We start from the raw sequence: 20,370 nt of genomic DNA, 5'->3' as shown, positions 1-20,370 counted from the left end.
AAACATGTAAGAAATGCTTAATAATAAATAGAAAATGAATCAATTAGTAAAAACACATTTTATTTGTAATTAAGGGTTTTATTTTGAAGATCAGGAGACATATGTTGGTCGTTATTTTCAGAATAAAAGTCAAAATATTAAAAACATCAGATTTTGTTTTATTTAAACAAATCTAACTGGACTTCAGACACGGACATTTCTAAATTAAGCCGGAGCCACTTCCTGTCCCGCCTCAAGGCGCCGCTGTCGCTCGACCCACTCGCTGATGAGGTGGTGGCCGATGGCGTGTTTGGGTGGCAGCCACAGAACGCCACGCTGGCCTTTGGGGGGCGGAGCCCTCACCTGCAGGGCGGCGGTGAGTTGGTCCAGGCTGAACCAGCGCACGTCCTCCAGCTCCGTGTGGTCCACACTCAGCTGGATGAAACCAATGTTCACAAAATCGCTTTTTCGCTCTTTCAAAACATTAAAAAAAAAACATGAACGACTTTGAATTCACTGGTGTCTCACCTCAGTGTGGGCGGGACTGACAGAGGCATGGCAGCCCAGCATGAAGGAGCTGTGTGGGTGGGGCCAGTGCTGTGAGGAGCTATAAGAGATGTTCTGAACTTCTAGACCCACCTCCTCTGCCACCTCCCTGCACAGCGCCTCCTCCAGGTTCTCACCTGAAACACGCAGATTAGAAAAAAATGGCGCACATATGACTGCAGCATGCTAATGCTAACAAAAAAAAAAAAAGCGCTGACCCATGTCACAGAATCCAGCCAAGGCACTGTACAAGCCCGGCGGGAAGGACGGCTGTCTGCCTAGCAAACAACGTTTCCCGTCGGACACGAGCACGATGACCACCGGCGACATCTGGACGACAACGAGCACAAAGAAGAGTAACATGTTGCGCTCCGAATTCAGCAAAGTGAAGCTACGTTACCACGGGATAAGAGACTCTTCCGCTGCTGCTGCACACTCTCTGACTTCCTGCTTGGTTGCGGCGGGTCAGCTGACCGGTAGCGCCGCAAAACTTGTTGGTCTGATGCCAATGCAGCAGAGCCTTACCCTGAAAGAGACCATTTATTATTAGGTACAGGAGTAACAATACAATTAGTTGTAATATTCACCTTGGCCACTAGAGGCGCCTCCACCCCGGACAAGAGGAAAAAAGCCTTGTTCAGGTCAACAAACGTTCCTTCACACAAGTTCTCCACTGAGACCCGATCCAGCTGACCTGCCAAACGCATCGAAAGTGAAAACAAAAGCATCGAGATGATGTTAAACATGCATTTTTTTTTTAGCTTACCGACATCGAGGCAGAACTGAGCCTGATCTGTTCACAGCCGATCAGAAACGATTCCTTCACCAACGACACGTCGGTGCCAAGTTTCTGAAGAACAGCTTGTACATCTGCAATCACATGACCACACAAAGTTGTGGTTGAAACCATAAAAACGGTTCTCACCAATGCAAACGGGGATATATTTGGCAGTAATGCATCAAGTTGGGGTGGCGGATCATTCTAGATATTTATGTCCGTGTTACGCGCTAACGATGGATCTGCTCGATCGATCGATAGATAGCGCTGCGCCCAAGATGGATCCATCGTTAGCGCACAAATCGATCCATTTCTGCGCTCACGATCGATGGTATATTACTGCGCCCGGGATGGATGTGTGTAGTTTGTTTAGATGCCAACAGATGTTACTTACAAGAATCAACGAGAAGTCGATGCATGCTAAGTCGATGCGCTAACGATGGATCCATCTCGGGCGCAGCGCTATCGATCGATCGCGCAGCTCCATCGTTAGCGCGTAATATCCATATTTTCCTAATGACACTGTAGGAGCTATTGTGTTGTTCCTAGGTTTCTAATATCTGTTGATTTATTTTTTTGTTGTTGTTTTGTTGGGGCGGCACGGCGGTCTAGTGGTTAGCGCGCAGGCCTCACAGCTAGGAGAGCAGGGTTCAATTCCACCCTCGGGCATCTCTGTGTGGAGTTTGCATGTTCTCCCCGTGCATGTGTGGGTTTCCTCCCACATTCCAAAAACATGCTAGGTTAATTGGCCACTCCAAATTGTCCATAGGAATGAATGTGAGTGTGAATGGTTGTTTGTCTATATGTGGCGACCAGTCCAGGGGTGTACCCCGCCTGTTAGTTATTTATTTCTTTACCTATCATATTTTGTTGGGGTTAATTAGTAGTTAATTTGTGGGTTCATTTCATTGGATAACACCCTGGGCACCTGCAATATATTTAGGTAGGCAGTGCTCACAGGACCAGCATGCACCGGGGTGGGCCTACGGTTTTTGTACCAGCGCAAGAGAGGCAACAGGAGACAAGGCCCTTGTTCCTTTTTTGTTTGTTTGCTTGCTTGGTAATAAAAGGAAATGATGACTATGTCTCGTTCACCTGAGCATTGCAGCATTCTGCTTCGGAAGCGTCCTCCTTCGCTTCGCCGCAGCAGAGGGGCAAGTCGATGGAAGAGGAGAAGACGACCGTTGAGAAGAGCGTCGACGCACGCTTCGTCGTCCTGCTTCAGTTTGTTCATGTACCTGTACAAGGACAATCAACGAGTCCATTGAGCAATAAATGACAAATGTCTGTGGTTAGGGTGAACGTGTGAAGGAACAGGAACCTCATCTTGGAGACAAAGCTTGAATGGCGGGAGAACATCAGACATGATGATGCGGACAGGAAGTTCAGAGGTTTCAACATGGTTGAAGAATGTAGCACCTTGAAAACAATAAAAAATAAAAATGAATTGGACACATGAAATAATGCAGGAAGGGGGGGGGGGGTGATTTCCGGCCATCTAATTTTTTTTGACGGCTCAGCATATAACAGCTTAAGTTGGAACAGCCAGTAGTGTTGTGTTTACATCGTACGTATTTTGTATATACAGACGCCAACAGTCAGAATGTACATTAAATGTTGTTTTATCAGGTTTAGTGGCAAGTTCGTGTCATGCGGTGCGGGTTTTGAACAACAATTCAGACCTCACATTCCCACAGCTTCACCACGACGAGGTCGCCCCCTCCTCCAATTCTTCGACTTCTTCCGCTTCATACTCTTCTTCGTCTTCCATATTCAACTCCAAAGCGTGTCGGTCTGCCCCCTCGCGGATGGATTTGGAATCAGCTGGCCAATGCAAATGCATCTTCACGAGGACTCCGCTTCCCACAATGCCTTTCGTTGTGGCAATCCGCGTGTTGTGGTGTCCGACCGCTCACATCGCTACATCATGTCTGTCTTCATGGATTTAAACCTGACTTTCTCGCACGATAAAAGCAACATGCAGCGACTGATTGAGACTGCAGCTCATCGTGAGTCTCCCGAATGTAACTTATAATGAAAGTGGGACTCCGAAGATTACTTTATTACAGCTAGAATAGTTAGCTAAGCTAGCTTGTTTGTGTAGGAAACACTTATTATAACTATTAAGATACCAATACGTGTGTTTGTATATGTGACAAAATACTTAGCTCGTTTTGCCTCATAATAATACTCTCTGGTTCTACCATATCTTACTTACTGTGTGGAAATATGGGCTAATAACTATAAAAGCAATCTTCTGTCGCTAAATGTACTACAAAAAAGGTCAGTAAGGATAATTCATAATGCTGCCTACAGAGAACATACTAACTCATTATTTGTAAAATCACAAATACTTAAACTTGCTGATATAGTTCATCTTCAAACAGCTAAAATAATGCATAAGGCTAAAAATAATTAGTATGTGGAATCAAACTATGGAATGGATTAAGGAAATCAAACAATGCACAACGATGAGCCAATTCAAGAAACAATACAAGCAGTTGATGTTTGCTAAATACACTATATTGACACTTACTATGGTACCCATTATGTCATTGGATAGTCATATCACCTCGTACTTCGGTATGAGGTACATTATAAAAAAACAAAACAAAACCCTTAAACTGTATTATGGAAAGCAGGAAGTGAACAAATGTAACAGTTACTGATTGTAAAAGTACCAGATGGAGGGGTAGGATTTAATAAGCTTTTCTTCTTCCTACTCCTTTCGGACATGTGGAACTGTGAACTGATTATGTGATGCACTCAATTGTAATCTGATGCATGTTCAAATGAAACAAAACCATTACCATAATAATAATAATAATATGGTTATCTACCTCCAGTTGGTTTTTCCACAGTAGCCGTCAACTACACTTTTGAACCCACAGCCAAAAAGAAACAGGTAAGAGAGAAACAAACACACACAAGTTCAACCACATGTATGTAATGTATTTTCCCGTCTGCAGGAGATTCCCTCCCCCACGCCGATCAGTGAGATCATCGATCAGCTACCTATTGTCCAGGTAACATTAGCACAACTGTGCGTTATATTTACTTCATGTAATACTGTGTTGTGTGACAGGGTCGCTCTCGGCCAATCAGAGTGCTCAACAGACTGACGTTGGTCATGTCAGACTTGTGTCACTTTGTAAGTAATGTTAATATTGCAGCATCACACTCAAAGATGATTTTAACACGGTGTTTTTGTATTACTTTTGTCCCGTTTAGAGGCCGAATGCTGCAGAATATCGAGGTTTTGATTTGATAGCCGTGCACCCAACGACAGAAAAAGTTTTTCACGTGAGACGCATGCACGTGCGCGCACAAACACAACGACACACACAGTGACACGCTTCTGTTTGTTGACATAGGCGGCGTGCATGCAGTTAGACGTGGACATCATTACTGTGTCCGTGACGGAGAAACTTCCGTTCCTCCTTAAGAGAGCTCCAGTCAGCGGGGTGATTGACTTACTCTTTTATATGCAATGCTAATAAAAAATGCTAACAGTCAGCGCCTGTGTGTGTGTGTGTGTGTGTGTGTGTGTGTGTGTGTGTGTGTAGGCTGTGGAGAGAGGTGTGGCGTTTGAGGTTTCATACGCCGCAGCCATCAGAGACGCCACCATGAGACGGTACACCATTGCTAACGCTATTAGCATGGCGGAGACGTACAAAGGGAAGGTACGGATGTTTGTGTCATTCACTAACGATGATGCTGATGCGCTGGTGTGTCTTTCAGAACGTGATCGTGTCCAGTGCGGCTGAGAAGGTGCGTGATCCCTCACTTTGACCCCTTTGTGTTGGTCACTACATGTCACACGTTTTTCTCTCTTCAGCCTCTGGAGCTGAGAGGACCCTATGATGTCATCAACTTGTATCCTTCCTGTTGGCCCAGCCTACTGTGCCCTATGTGGGTGTTTTTTTCCTGACACAGTCCTCAGAAGTTCGTTGTTTGGTCTCTCAGACGGAGATGCTAGAGCAGCCGTTTCCTCCACTTGTCGATCAGTCTTACTTCACGCAGGTAAGTTCCCGCCTCAGATATACCGAGTGGGTGGTGTCAGAGAAGGTCCACATAAAAGGTGACTTGTGTGCTCAGAAACCAGGAAGACGGCAAGCGGTGTCATTTCCACCAGAAGGATCTCCAAGGAGACCTCCTGCCAGCCAGGAGCTCCACCCTCCTCCTCTTGTATGTGACTCTGCATTTAGTTATTATTTAATCAACCATTCTAATGTTTTTGTCTTCTTACCTTTGCAGTTGACGTGCCTGCAGCCAAACGAGTCAAAACTCAGCAGAAGGACTGATGTAGTCATGTTGGATAAGCTCCGCCCTCCTCAATGCATGAAGCTAGTTAGCAAGTGAAAAATGACTTCACTGCTATGCAGCACAGAATTAAATTAGTCTCCTTTTTTGTCAACTGTTTTAATTTCACAAGAACATAAAGTGGTGTCAACAAAATGGCTTTGAGTTGAAAAATTACAAAAATAAAACTACGTCATCAAAACATTCTTTCAATTTTGCGCTAAACCGACTACCTTCCTGTTTGCCGCTTTCGTCATCAGCTCCACCAATCAGTGGCGTGGTTTCACCGAAGCCCCGCCTCCCTCATGCATCATGTGGTTGATGTGGCCCTGAAAGACGACAGGACAACATTGCGTTGTGTATACTAACGCTGACTCTCCAACATCTTCTCATTGTCAACGTAATCTTGCCAATGTGCAATAAATAAAGTTTATCTTATCTTACCGGTTCCCCTGCCAGACATCTAGAACAACAGAGCTGAGGACTTCTGGGTCGGAACACGACCTGAGAGTCCTCCTGACGAGTCATTCCAATCAGATTGGGGAGGAACTCCATTGGATCATCAGAAACCGGAGGTCCCGCCTCCAAACGGACCCGCTTCTACACAATCGACGAATTACTTGATTACAAATCATTAGTTACTTACTAGAGCTCGCACACGCACGTACACGCTCCTCACCGCTCTACAGCTCCATAGATCCACTTCCGGTTCCAAACACCTCTTTACAAGGCGATCACACTGCATGCTAATACCGGCTGGCTAACTAAGCGTCAAAAAGGAGCCAAGTTAACATCCGGTTAACTTGAAAGTGAATTTGAGGCTAGCATCAATGAAATGGTAGTTTCCCGCCCAATAGAAAGGGATAACTGCTTGATTGACAGGCGCTGTGTTGTGTGGTGGCTCTGTCCTCTGAATGACCACTACAAGTTTTCAACAGGAGCGGCTATACACACGTCACTTCCGGGGGTGAAGGGCTTCTTCAAATTAAAAGCACATCATGTGTCCTTTTTTTTGAGAATGTACATCATCTTATTGAATACATAAACATATCTTCAACCGCTATGAAGAAGTGCAGTTGCATTGATTTAGCTATTGTGGATAGCCTTTTAACAAATAATTATAATGTACAAAAACACCAGTTTGTAGTTTTCTTATTATTATTATTCTATTTTGAATCATGTCATTATTAAAATATAGATTTGTCAATGATAAAATGACGTTTAAGTCTGTGTATTTTGAAACTCCCTTAGCTAAACCGGAAATACTGTTTAAAACTCTGTTTTGAAGTGAATCACCAAGTGACGTCACCATTCAACGGGAAATTGGCGGGATTCGGCAGTGACATTTTCAGTCAGCAGGTGGCAGCAGAGCGCCGTTGACGTGCCGACAGCTAGGTACGTGTTACAGTACGGGTTTCACCCCAATTGCTCACACGCTAAAACGATTAATTTATCTCAAGTTGACACACAAAAGGGCAAAAACTCTTCTCAAGTGTATTAATAACGTGATGTAACGTAAGACACACGCCGTATTGTAGGCTAACCGGAAAATGTGTACAAACCAAGATAATTGAAACAATGCTAACAATGCATGTTAACCATGTATTGTGGGCGTATCGTGTGATTAATTGATATTATCCTGAAACAGTTTTTTATCTGAATGAGAAATCTTAAGTTTTAATCTCACGTAATTCTAAAAAATTAACACAGAAATAAAAACAAAAGGAAGCCCAAAGGTTTCTTGTGTGTGTGTGTGTGTGTGTGTGTGTGTGTGTGTGTGTGTGTAAAGACCCAAACGCCTTCGAATGGAGGACAGGAAACAAACAAAAAAACACCTCAATTTGGAAAATAATGATTTATTTTTCTTCTTCTTCTGCTGGAATTCTGTTTTTCTAACAAAAAGTCCCAAAAGTCAAACTTGTAACAAAGTATGACAACAAACGCACTAATTCACATGACATAAAAGTACTGACATTTCAAGGTCATCCAGAAAAATCATCCAGAAAGAAAAGAACAGAACTCCAGCCAGCACACACACACACACACACACACACACATTTAGTGTTTATCTCTGCGTGTCATGTGACCACAGTGAAGCCGATTAGAATCCTCTCTGGGATTTCTGCTGCTAGCAGATGATCCACTTCCTGTCTGTCTCACATGCACACGCCAGCTGGATGCTACCTTGTGCACGTGCGCGCGTGAACCACACACACACACACACACACACACCAAGTTTGCAAACTGTTCTCTTGTTGGCGGCCATGTTCTTGGAGTGAAACGCGCTTGCCCGCTTTGAAGACAACACTTTTATTGTGAAAGTCTACAGTATATCAAGTTCTTCCTCCATGCAATGTGTTCATATTAAGGCACTTTCCAGTCAAAGATACAAATCAGAAGGATGATTGACACGACTCAACACAGCAATTCAGCATCTGAGCATCCAGCAGCGATGTCACGGTTGACCTTGAGCGTGGGTCAAACTCCCCAGTTAGAGCAACACGTGTTTGCTTTAGCTCGCTCGTTAGCTTTAAAAGTCCTAACGAGGAGCAGGCCTGGCTAATGACTTGATCAAGCCCAGATCAAAGGCGGTTAACGAGCTGCACAAACACGCCAGTTGTTTCATTGGCCGTTGCGTAAGAAGCGTTCATCAAGGGATGGCACCGCGGTAGTCGTTATCGAATCACGGTATCGAGCGGGAGTGGGTAAACAGTGGGACATAAACAAGCCCTGTTGTGTGTGTTTGTGTGTGTGTGTGTGAGAGTGTGTGTGTGTGTGTGTCCACATATGGGAATATTCTTTGCTGATGTTTGACTGTCAGGTGAAACTTGGGTTTGTCCTAAAGGTCAACAGCTACGGTCACTAAAAGCTAACGACTCCTCATTCTACCTGTGTGTATGTGTGTGCGTGTGCATGTGTGTGTGTGTGTGTGATATCATTAGCAGCCCCCTAAAAACATTAACGACACCATAAAAGGAAAAAATGAGACTTTTAATGTCGTGCTTGAACAGCTGCTGTGTGTGTGTGTGTGTGTGTGCGAGTGTGTGAGAATGTCTGGAGGATGGTCAGTTTGTCTCTTTAATGACCCCCCCCCCCCTTAATGAGCTAACGAGCTAATAATGAGAGCTCGTCAAGCAGACAGACAGACTTGACTCAGCCAATAAAACAGAAGAAAATGACTCCTCTTTCACTTTGGAAGCGCCTTCGCACCTTCAGTAAGCCACGGCAACCAGGAGGGGGGGGGGGTGAGCGGGGGGGGGGGGGGGGGTGTCAGGTGTGTCCGTAGGCATGTGTGTGTCAATCAAATCTCATATGCACTCATAAAGTCAACTGAGATTTACGAACGACATTATCTCGTCAACTTGATGACAGCCGTGGTGCGTTCAGGGACTTTTTCACAGCATGGGGACAGAGAGGGAGGTTCAAACCCCCCCACAACGTGCAACCAAACAAATTCGAAACACAACCACCAACAACTCCAATAACAGCAAAACGTTATTATTTTTATTATTAAACGTTATTATTATATGAATGTAATAAACATTCCAAAAAATCCAAAAAACAAATAAGAAACAAAAATCGGGATATAATTTTCCCACTTTTGGAAAGATTTAGTAGAGATACTCAATTGTTTTAGGCCGCCATTAAATGTACACAAGTACACACAATCTATACTGCAAAACTGCTGTTCAAGCTCTGCAACCATTCTGTCCAGTGTACAGTCATCAATGATGTCATAATCATTATTATATTATTAATTAGCCTATTATTATTACTATCATCATTATTCTTCTTCTGATTATTATTACTACTACTAGTAGTACTAGTAGGCTAGTATTAGCCTGCTTATTGGCTTGCTTATTAGCCTCCTTTTGCCCTATTATATGAAATGTATTTATTTATTAATTAATTATTTAATTATTTATTTTTCATTCTTCTTCTTCTGATTATTACTACTACTACTACTACTAATATTAGTAGTTTGCCCTGTTATATGAAAATTGTCAGAGATTTTCTTTTTTAAAAAAATCAATAAAAAAATCACAAAATCACAAAATCTCAAAATCTCAAATTATTTATTTTATTATATATTTTTCATTCTTCTTCTGATTATTACTACTACTATTACAAACAGTAGTAATAAGCTAGTATTAGCCTGCTTTTGCCCTATTATATGAAATTTGTCAGAGATTTTTTTGTGAAAAAAAATCAATAAAAAATAAAAACAAATCAATAAAAAATATCAAATTATTTAGGAGGGGCTTAAGAACATTTTAGGGCTAAAATAGGCCTACTGACGCCACTGGTACTATCAAAAGTGATAAAAACTAAAGGCTAATCATAAAGAGTATAGCCAGTCTTACACATTGAAATGCACGACAGTAAAGAGTACACATACGACAAGCGAGGAGAACAGAATGTATTGGTATTATCATATTATCATAGAATGTATTATCTGATACACAGGCTGTGGTATCGTTTACCGTATCGGACATGAAAAAGGACATTCCTGGAGACAACCAAAGTACAACACTCCACAGTGCATTGTAGGGTTTACACACACGGAACAAAGTGTGTGCTTTTTGTAATAGACACGGCTGACCACACACACACACACACACACAGTTGGGGTCAGCGAACATTGTGCCTGTAGCTAAATGGAGATGAGAGGTTTCCTGTTTCAAAGCACTCAGAGATACATGAATTAATCACACACACACACACACACACACAGACACACACATGTCGGGATGGCGTGTCCCGTGTGTGACGATGTGGGTTTGTTAGCGAGTAGCTTAGCCTCGCCTAGACGGAAGCAGACGGTATCAAACATGGTCACACGTGTCAGAACATCACACTAATAAACTGCCAAGCGGTCAACACACTCTTCCGCTCACACACACACACACACACCAGGCGCTGACCTGCTATTAGCAAGCTTTTCTGCTTCATTGCCGCCTGGTAATGATGCTCAGCTGAGTGTGAGAGTGTGTGTGTGTGTGTGTGTGTGAGCGGGGAAGCTAGTAATGTGTTGCTTGAGTAGCTGAGTGATGGATGGGGGTGTGTGGGGGGGTTCTGGAGGGGGGGGGGGGGTTGTCCGGCTAAGACGGAGACAATGACACAAGTGAAGGAACAAAAAATGGAGAAGCAGAAAGTGTGTGTTGACCCTTTAAGAGTTCACAACCACAGTGACATTCATGAAATAGCGGCCACACACACACACACACACACACAGCACCCCCCCCCCCACAAGTGAGCCTAAAGCTGTACTGACAAGAACACACACACTCAGCAGAGTTTTAATTAGTGCTGCAGTTTTAGTTGAGTGATCACACACACACACACGTGTACACATGTGCACACACACACACACACACACACACACAAAGCGAGGCGAGGTTAAGTCAATTTGTGATTAGGAATGAAAAAAATGTCCAGCTACTAGATGCAAAGCAAACAACGCCCCCTATGGCGAAAGCAGGTATTGCCAGTCATTCACGGGGCCTTTTTAACATTATTTTTTCTTCAACTTCCTGTCTTCTTCTTTGTCTCCAACTTTTCTCTCGTCCATCACTCCATATTAGCTCTCTCTCTCCCCTCTATTACGTCCCTCGCACGTCCATTAGTAACACCTGAATCCTTCTATTAGATTCAGGAAGTTGGCCTCATAAATTCGGCGAGCGGCGCCGCCGAGCGCCGGCTCAGTGTTTTTGATAATGAAAGGAAGTGGTTTTAAATTCACATTACCTTTGTAATGTACTTCATGCTTGATCATATCAGCCTCTCGGATTTTATTAACGTCTCGCAGCCCCGTCCATCTCCGTCTGTCGCGGCCCAAAACACATTTCCTCCAACGACCAGCGCGTCCTCTGAGGCGGCTGCTCAAGGTCGAGGTCGTGTGACGGGTGCTTGATGGCGAAAAGAACCTTTTTTGTCTCATCTTCCTCGTTTTTCCCATCATGCACTTCTCAGTGCCTCAAATCCACTCCGGTCTATTCTGCTATACGGTGCTATTTCCTTTATTGTTATAGTAATTACTATGTTATTACTATGTAGTGTCATTGTTTATAGTTACCGGTAGGGTCGCAGGGAAGCTGGAGCCTATCCCAGCGGACTCTATTGTGGTCTAGTGTAGGCGGGGGCCGTTGCGGGGGGTGTTTGACCAGGGATCTGGGCCTGATGTAGAGTTAAATAAGAAGTACGGATGGTTTATAGCGGTGCTCTTTTATGGCGCCGCCGCCGCCTTAACGACGTTTAAGCAAATGTCACAGTGTGACCAATGACACGTCTTTAGGAGGGCGGGGGGGTGGGGGGGGTACAAGAAGGAACTCTTGTGCTGAGCGTGCATTTTCTACATCATTGGCAAGTGTGTGTGTGTGTGTGCACGTGAGTGCGAGACGTCGATGAACTTTCTGCGTAGTTTCTTGTAAAAATCCAACAGTAAACAAACGGCGTGTACATGTCAATCAATCAACTGCAATATCAAAATAAGTCTGAAAATGGAAGAACACACACACACACACTTCACTTTAATAGCAAATGTTCACCTTGGTTTCTATTATGTTCCATGTTGTGAAATGAGTCAATAAGTCCCTCGTCACCATGGTAACATAGAAAGCAATCATCAGGAACACAACACAGGGTACGTGTGAAAGATAAATAAACATAATAAAAATACATGAGCGCAAACCCAAGGGTGCTTACAATACACTACACTACACCGTAGTATGCTACACTACACTGCACTACACTACACTACTCTACGCTACACTACACTACTCTACACTACACTACACCGTGGTATGCTACACTACACTACACCATGGTATGCTACACCACACTGCACTACACTACACTACACTACACTACTCTACACTACACTACACCATAGTATGCTACACTACACTACACTACACTACACCATGGTATGCTACACTACACTGCACTACACTACACTACACTACTCTACACTACACTACAATACACTAGACTACTCTACACTACACTACACCATAGTATGCACCACTACACTGCACTACACCATAGTATGCTACACTACACTACACTACACCATAGTATGCTACACTACACTACACTACATTACACTAGACTACTCTACACTACACTACACTACTCTACACTACACTACACCATAGTATGCTACACTACACTACACTGTTCTACACTACACTACACTACTCTACACTACAATACACTAGACTACTCTACACTACACTACACCATAGTATGCTACACTACACTACACCATAGTATGCTACACTACACTACACTACACTACACTACACTACATTACACTAGACTACTCTACACTACACTACACTACTCTACACTACACTACACCATAGTATGCTACACTACACTACACTGTTCTACACTACACTACACTACTCTACACTACAATACACTAGACTACTCTACACTACAATACACTACACTACACTACTTTACACTACACTACACTAGACTACTCTATAGGACACTACACTACACTGCACTCCACTACACTGCACTACTCTACACTACACTACACTACTTTACACTACACTACACTACACTACTCTACACTACAATACACTACACTACTTTACACTACACTACACTAGACTACTCTATAGGACACTACACTACTTTACACTACACTACACTACTCTACACTACACTACACTTCACTACTTTACACCACACTACACTACACTACTCTACACTACACTACACGACACTACACTACTGTCTAGTGACTAGACTACTCTACACTACACTACACTACACTACACTACACTACACTACACTACACTACTCTAAACTACTCTACCACCCCAGGTCCCCAAAGTGGTATACACGTAGCCCCAAGGTTACGTGAATGAAAATGAAAAAACAATTAGCGCCCAACACTCACAATTACAAGTGCACCCGAACGCCTCACGGCAGGAGCCCGTAGCAGCAAGAACTGCTTAGCAGCAGGATCTGAGCGTCAAGTTGTCCATGACTTTGCTCCATGTGCATCAGACAAGCAAATAAGTACGTTTGAATGATTATTTAGTGCTTTAAGAGTATTTCACCTGGTATAAATCATGTATATTTCCAATACCAATCAATCATCACACGGCACAGTGGTGGAAGCCTGTCTCAGTGAGTGGAAACCCACCCGAAAATGAAACTATTCCGTATTATACTATTTGTATTGCGGATACTTTTAAGAAGGTGGTAGCGCTTCGTAACACTTCGTACTTACGGAGGATCAAAACTAGCAAACTGCTGGTCGGTGCTGTTACTGTATTACTACACTAAATTAAGAAAGATTTGAATGGTAGTTTCATAATTGAAGCAACTTTTTTTTTTTAGAACTTCACACGTTTAAACTCATGCTAATTGGACTTTGTTCATTTCCTCCTCAAACTCGTCAGCCGCCACTTCACCCACTGTGCGCGTGCACGTGTGTGTGTGTGTATGTGTGTGTAAAAAAAAGAGAGAAAAAAGTGTGATTGATGACTTTTTGTCAGTTCCAACGTGTATTCCTCTTAAAGATCAATTAGCAGCATTTTATTAACACCTCTCATTTTAATGAGCACATTTATGAACCTGCGCTCGTTGACACTTCCTGTCTGTCGTCAAGGAAACACAGGCGCAAAGGTTTGAGCGACGAATGCCGTTCGTGTCATCATGTTGTGCGTCCGAAAGCGTCGTCACCTTTGTTGTGTTGTCGTACCACGAATAAAGCGCATAAACTCATTTGTTTGGCATTTCGCCGAAAACGTCCGCCTCCGCTTTTCCTCCTCCCCGTTGTGCTCCTCCTCGCGCCGCCTCACGCCTCTTCGCACCTCCTCGCGCCTGTCAGATGTGCTGAAAGATCAATTTAAAATCCTCGCACCTCCGAACTGGGATATAAATATGATAACGCATGACTGACAGGAATTAAACAAAACGCTAAGGGCTAATGTCCTCCCGTCTTCTTATTTCCGTTCTTATGTCCTCTTTCAAGAAGAGAATTAGCAGTTAGCATCGTAGCTCTTCCTCGTTTCGGGTAATCGGGTGCCATGCTGCATTCTGCTGCCTCTCACAGGCCAGTCCGGGTACTGCGTAGCATAGTACACGCAACGCCGTCATGTGACTTGAGCTGCTAGTTTGGCGGCAAAACAACAACAACAAACAAAAACGAATACACTTGTGTGTAATCGAGATGGATATCACACACACGCACGCACACACACACACTTGTCTCCACGGCCGTACGAGAATGAGCGATGAGGCTCTCGTTTCGCTTTGACGTGACAAGACAGTTACCATAGCAACCGTCATCCACACCCACAGGAAGTCATATCTGCCTCCAAGCAGCCGTGCCGGAGCGTGACCTCTGACCCCCTCCCCCCGTGACGCATCGTCCCGCTGACGTGAGCAACTCATGTTACTACATGCTAAGGTTTAGCGTAGCATAGCCGAGAGCACTTTTATCACAAAAGTGGGCGGAGCAATTTGGGAATGTTTTTGTGGTTAGCCTAAATGGCGTGAATTAGCTCAAATTTTCATGTCGAAATAGTTTGAAGCACTCGAGCGTAGAATCTCGAAAGAGTGTCAAAATTAATGAAACTTAAGTCGTTTGAAGTCTTCTTTAAGATCCTTGCCCCCCCCCCTCCAACCCCCCCATCATCTCAGATATTTCTTAAAAGGCTACACACTGATAGAACCCTCGTACGCGTCAAGAGTGCATGAATGCCGCCTCAGCATAAAGTGAAGTGGCAACACGCTCCTTTGTATTCACGCGCCTAACAGCCGTCGCCCCCGGCAACACCAGGAAGCTGTCATATTCCAGCGCATCCGGACTCCATCACAAAGTGCATCACGACAACAAGCTCGTTCATGTCTCATGTGACACGTTCCGATTCATGACATCATCATCACAGCTTTGTACGCACGGATCGGGGTGTGTGTCACATGACACACACACACACACACAGTTGCATTTGTCTTTCATCAGCATATAAAGGTAGAGAGTCTGCCAAACGTACCTTTGTCCTGTCTAAGTGCTGATGTGCATAAGGCTTGTGTTACTACATACATACATACATTCATACATAAATGCATTCATACATTCATACATAAATATGTACCTATTACTCAGAAGAAGTTATTTCAGATAGATTTCAGGATGAACCTAAAATGTACTATTGTATTATGAGCTTGATCTTCTGTAATTTTGCACGTCCAATATGTTCAATACTTAGGCACTACTTGTTTTCTAACATCAACTTTTTGGAAGTAGTTTATATACGGACTTACATTACATACATAGACATTCCGTACATATGTACATGCATACGTACGTACATCAATACATATGTACGTAGCTTCAGGCATACATAGATACATTCATATATTCATACATAGGTACATAAATACATACATGGGTTCTGTATGTACATACATTACTGCATTCATACATATGTACGCACATGCATACATATATGTACATACATACATACATACATATACACATACATATACACATACATACATCTGTAAGAACATACATACATACATAAATGCATATATACATATGCCCGCACATACATACGTACATACATACATACATACATACGTACATACAAACATAAATGCATATATACATATGTCCGCACATACATACATACATACATACCTACATACATACCTACATACATACACACATACATGCAAACATATGTACATACACACATAAATGCATATATATATATGTCCGCACATACATGCATACATACATACATACATACACACATAAATGCATATATACATATGTCCGCACATACATACACACATACATACATACACACATAAATGCAAACATATGTACATACACACATAAATGCATACATATATACATATGTCCGCACATACATACATACATACCTACATACATACCTACATACATACACACATACATAAATGCAAACATATGTACATACACACATAAATGCATATATACATATGTCCGCACATCCATACATACATACCTACATACATATGTATATACAGCCATCCATCCATCCATACATACATATATACATACATACCTACATACATACTTACATACAGCCATCCATCCATACATACATATATACATCCATCCATACATAGTTATTTAAAGAAAACATTTAGTGAGACAATAAAAGCGCGGACCCTGTGGTTGAAGTTTTAGCATGCTAGTACTGGTACCGTCGTAGCAACGTAATGTAACTTAGTTTCATTGGAGCTTTCATTTTTTCTCTTCTTCATCTCAGATGCTTTTCTCTTGCTTCTTCTCCTCAAAATGACTTTTTCATTCACGCCGTGTGTTTGTGTGCGTGTTCCTGTGTGGCATGTTGCCGTGGTGACGGGTAATGGGAAATTGATTATGACAAAACAACATTTCCATAAGAGTTTATTTGTGTGGCGTTTCCACGGGGGAACGCCGCCTTCGTCCATATTTGATTCAACGCCGCCGCAGCGAGGCCGCAAACGTCGCGTCTCGCAGCCGCCGTCGTCCTCTGGGGGAATTGGACCTGCGGTGCTCCTGAACTAATGAACAGCCTCTCGCTCTGCCGCGGCCGCACTCATCTTTTCATTTAAGCGGAGCGGGTTTGATTTCATTCCCATGATGCACTGCTAGCGGAGGGGTCGTCATCCCGTCAAGTGGAAGTCATCATGGCGACTGAACCCTTGAATGCAACGTTGGAACGTTCATTATTAATTTAGCAAAGGTGCCGCAGTTTGGACACCCCTGTTCTACATAAAGCAAGCTGATCCAGCGACTAGTCTGATCCCAAACATCAACAAAGATACGCCATAAAAAACGAAAAAAAATCGAATTAATAGAAAAAAACCACTACTGCCCTGTCACATGACTTTATAGCAGCTGTCAATCATAGAAACTCTTGTTTTATTTACGTTGGCCGATTGAAACACTCATGTGTTATTTAACATGTGTGTGTGTGTTGGATAACAACAATAGCCTTTTAGCAGAACATGCTAAGCTAAATGTTTTCCGGCTTGCACGTGTCACTTCCTGTTTGCTGTGCCTGACTGATTCCGTATCCCGCCTACGCCGCCGCCGCCGCATCATGCCACTGTAGGGAATAAGTTAACACGTCGTAAAGCGGGTTCAAGTTAAAACAGGAAGTGGTCGCCGTACACTTCCTGTCGAGGAATACGATAGCCCTCCTCATCCTCACCAAGAAGGGAATCGCAGCTGAAATCTTCTATCAATCCCCCCCCTCCTTCCAAACCCTCTTCCACCCACATATACGCAGCGTGATGCCATCACGGGAGGGGGGAGGGGCGGGGCTGAGTGACAGCCAATCAGGGTGTGTGCTGATAAAAGTCCTTGTAATGTAACAAAGATGATAAGAAATAATAGACTTCCTTTTTTTTTGCCTCGTTGGTCCGAGTGGAATGTGCAGCCGACATCCATCACAGCCAACTTTTCCCAAGAAAAATAATAACACTTTTTTATCGCCATCGCCGATTAAAGCGTACTTTCATTTCAGCCTCTGATTGGCTGCCAGGAATTAAAAAAAAAAAAAAAAAAAAAACACTTTTCTTGTCTCATGTCAGACGACTCGTCACAGTTAGTTGGCGAGTCATGGGAAGAGATCATGTGACCACACACACACGTTGTTAGCTTGTGTGTGTGTGTGTGTTTTATGTTTCATAGCTAGCTAAGCCACTCGTTACACGACATGAACGTGCGTGTGCGTGATTGACAGGTTCGGTGATGTGTCGATTCATAATTCATCCGTCGACATGACAAGCGATATTTTATTCAACACACTTTTATCCAAAGCAGACAAAGTGTGTGTTAGCGTGAATGCACCCAAGCATCCATTATTTAAGTGTGTGTGTGTGTGTGTGTGTGTCCATGTAGCGACACACACACACACACACCTCGTCTGTGTGTGCTTGACCTCGTTAAGCCTCGTTAGCTCACTGAGCCGTCGGCTTTGTTTGCAGGTAATTAGTTTGTTTGTCTTGTGTCAGTTGAATCAACAAACATGGCCGCCCTTTGAGGGGCGGGGGGGGGGGGGCGTCGCCACAGCAACAAGACCACATGACTGATTGATGACCATTCGACATTCGTCACAAAAGCGTCGTATCACTCGATGCTACTACTATGTTTACTATGAATTGTACTATATTATACTATTTATAGTATATAATATCTGTAGTGTCAGCACGGTGGTCGAGTGGTTAGACCTCACAGCTAGGGTTCAATTCCACCCTCGGCCATCTCTGTGTGGAGTTTGCATGTTCTCCCCGTGCATGCGTGGGTTTTCTAAACCGGGTACTCCGGTTTCCTCCCACATTCCAAAAACATGCTAGGCTAATTAGCGACTCCAAATTGTCCATAGGTATGAATGTGAGTGTGAATGGTTGTTTGTCTATATGTGCCCTGTGATTGGCTGGCCACCAGTCCAGGGTGTACCTGATACATGTTTGTATCAGGTGCACCTTTTGGGTGTTAAGTTGCTATGTGATGAATTTAGTGCTGTTGGTAGTGACGACATCATAACTGTCACTGTACACTGGTATATTTGCACATTTACACATTTGGCACCTAGACCTCACAGCTAGGAGACCCAAGTTCAATTCCACCCTCGGCCATCTCTGTGTGGAGTTAGCATGTTCTCCCCGTGCATGCGTGGGTTTTTTTCTCCGGGTACTCCGGTTTCCTCCCACATTCCAAAAACATGCTAGGTTAATTAGCGACTCCAAATTGTCCATAGGTATGAATGTGAGTGTGAATGGTTGTTTGTCTATATGTGCCCTGTGATTGGCTGGCCACCAGTCCAGGGTGGACCCCGCCTCTCGCCCCAAGACAGCTGGGATAGGCTCCAGCAACCCCACGCGACCCTCGTGAGGAAAAGCGGTAGAAAAATGAATGAATGAATGAATATCTGTAGTGCTACTACACCAAATATTGATATCATACACCAAATATTTATGTCATGTATACACCAACCATTTACTTGATTCCCGTCTTGTAGAACGTACACAACGTCATGGCTTTACACGCTTGAACAAGAAGTTCACCTGTTCTTTCTTCAACTACCAAACTTTAAAGGTTGCAGGCGGGACAATTGATACTAAAGATCTTTCTATAATGAGGGCACATCACAAGCCGATTGGTTAATTAAGAGAAAATATGATCAATATGAGGCCTAATTGAACAGCACTAATGGAGGACATCCATCTATTTGGATTTCTGCCTCTTATTGTTTACAATGCGGACTTTACTACCAGGGTCTTGGGGAAATTATTTTATGGGATTCTACTAATGTATCCATCCATTTTATATGTTGCTTTCTCCTCACTGGGTTTGCCTTGTGGGAGGAAGCCGGAGTACCCGGAGAAAAAACCCCACGCATGCACGGGGAGAACATGCAAACTCCACACTGAGATAGCCGAGGGTGGGATTGAACTCGGGTCTCCTAGCTGTGAGGTCTAGGTGCCAAATGTGTAAATGTGCAAATATACCAGTGTACAGTGACAGTTATGATGTCGTCACTACCAACGGCACTAAATTCATCACATAGCAACTTAACACCCAAAAGGTGCACCTGATACAAACATGTATCAGGTACACCCTGGACTGGTGGCCAGCCAATCACAGGGCACATATAGACAAACAACCATTCACACTCACATTCATACCTATGGACAATTTGGAGTCGCTAATTAACCTAGCATGTTTTTGGAATGTGGGAGGAAACCGA

At 43.4% G+C, this 20,370-nt stretch overlaps 2 protein-coding genes across 2 annotated transcripts; one reads left to right on the top strand and one right to left on the bottom strand.

Annotated features, from left to right (window-relative positions):
* Positions 1 to 81: 81 nt before the first annotated feature.
* On the bottom strand, positions 82 to 3,081 carry nudt13 (nudix (nucleoside diphosphate linked moiety X)-type motif 13). The gene is given in 10 exon segments (XM_058069282.1): positions 82 to 414; positions 508 to 662; positions 744 to 855; positions 926 to 1,051; positions 1,113 to 1,219; positions 1,292 to 1,318; positions 1,321 to 1,395; positions 2,399 to 2,541; positions 2,625 to 2,722; positions 2,986 to 3,081. Coding segments are annotated over 9 exon segments (1,035 nt in total). The 5' UTR covers positions 2,705 to 2,722; positions 2,986 to 3,081; the 3' UTR covers positions 82 to 204.
* Positions 3,082 to 3,094: 13 nt separating this feature from the next.
* rpp30 (ribonuclease P/MRP 30 subunit) lies at positions 3,095 to 5,884 on the top strand. The gene is made up of 12 exons (XM_058069270.1): positions 3,095 to 3,312; positions 4,150 to 4,208; positions 4,273 to 4,329; positions 4,389 to 4,454; positions 4,535 to 4,606; positions 4,678 to 4,767; positions 4,870 to 4,986; positions 5,045 to 5,074; positions 5,142 to 5,179; positions 5,247 to 5,326; positions 5,402 to 5,491; positions 5,561 to 5,884. Exons 1-12 carry the CDS (start codon positions 3,135 to 3,137, stop codon positions 5,605 to 5,607), a joined length of 924 nt encoding a protein of 307 aa, XP_057925253.1. The 5' UTR covers positions 3,095 to 3,134; the 3' UTR covers positions 5,608 to 5,884.
* Positions 5,885 to 20,370: the final 14,486 nt, after the last annotated feature.

This window comes from Doryrhamphus excisus, chromosome 3 (genome assembly GCF_030265055.1).
Source record: "Doryrhamphus excisus isolate RoL2022-K1 chromosome 3, RoL_Dexc_1.0, whole genome shotgun sequence".
NCBI classification, from domain to species: domain Eukaryota; kingdom Metazoa; phylum Chordata; class Actinopteri; order Syngnathiformes; family Syngnathidae; genus Doryrhamphus; species Doryrhamphus excisus.
The sequence above is the reverse complement of the archived record's forward strand: the minus strand, read 5'-3'. Positions and strand labels throughout refer to the sequence as shown.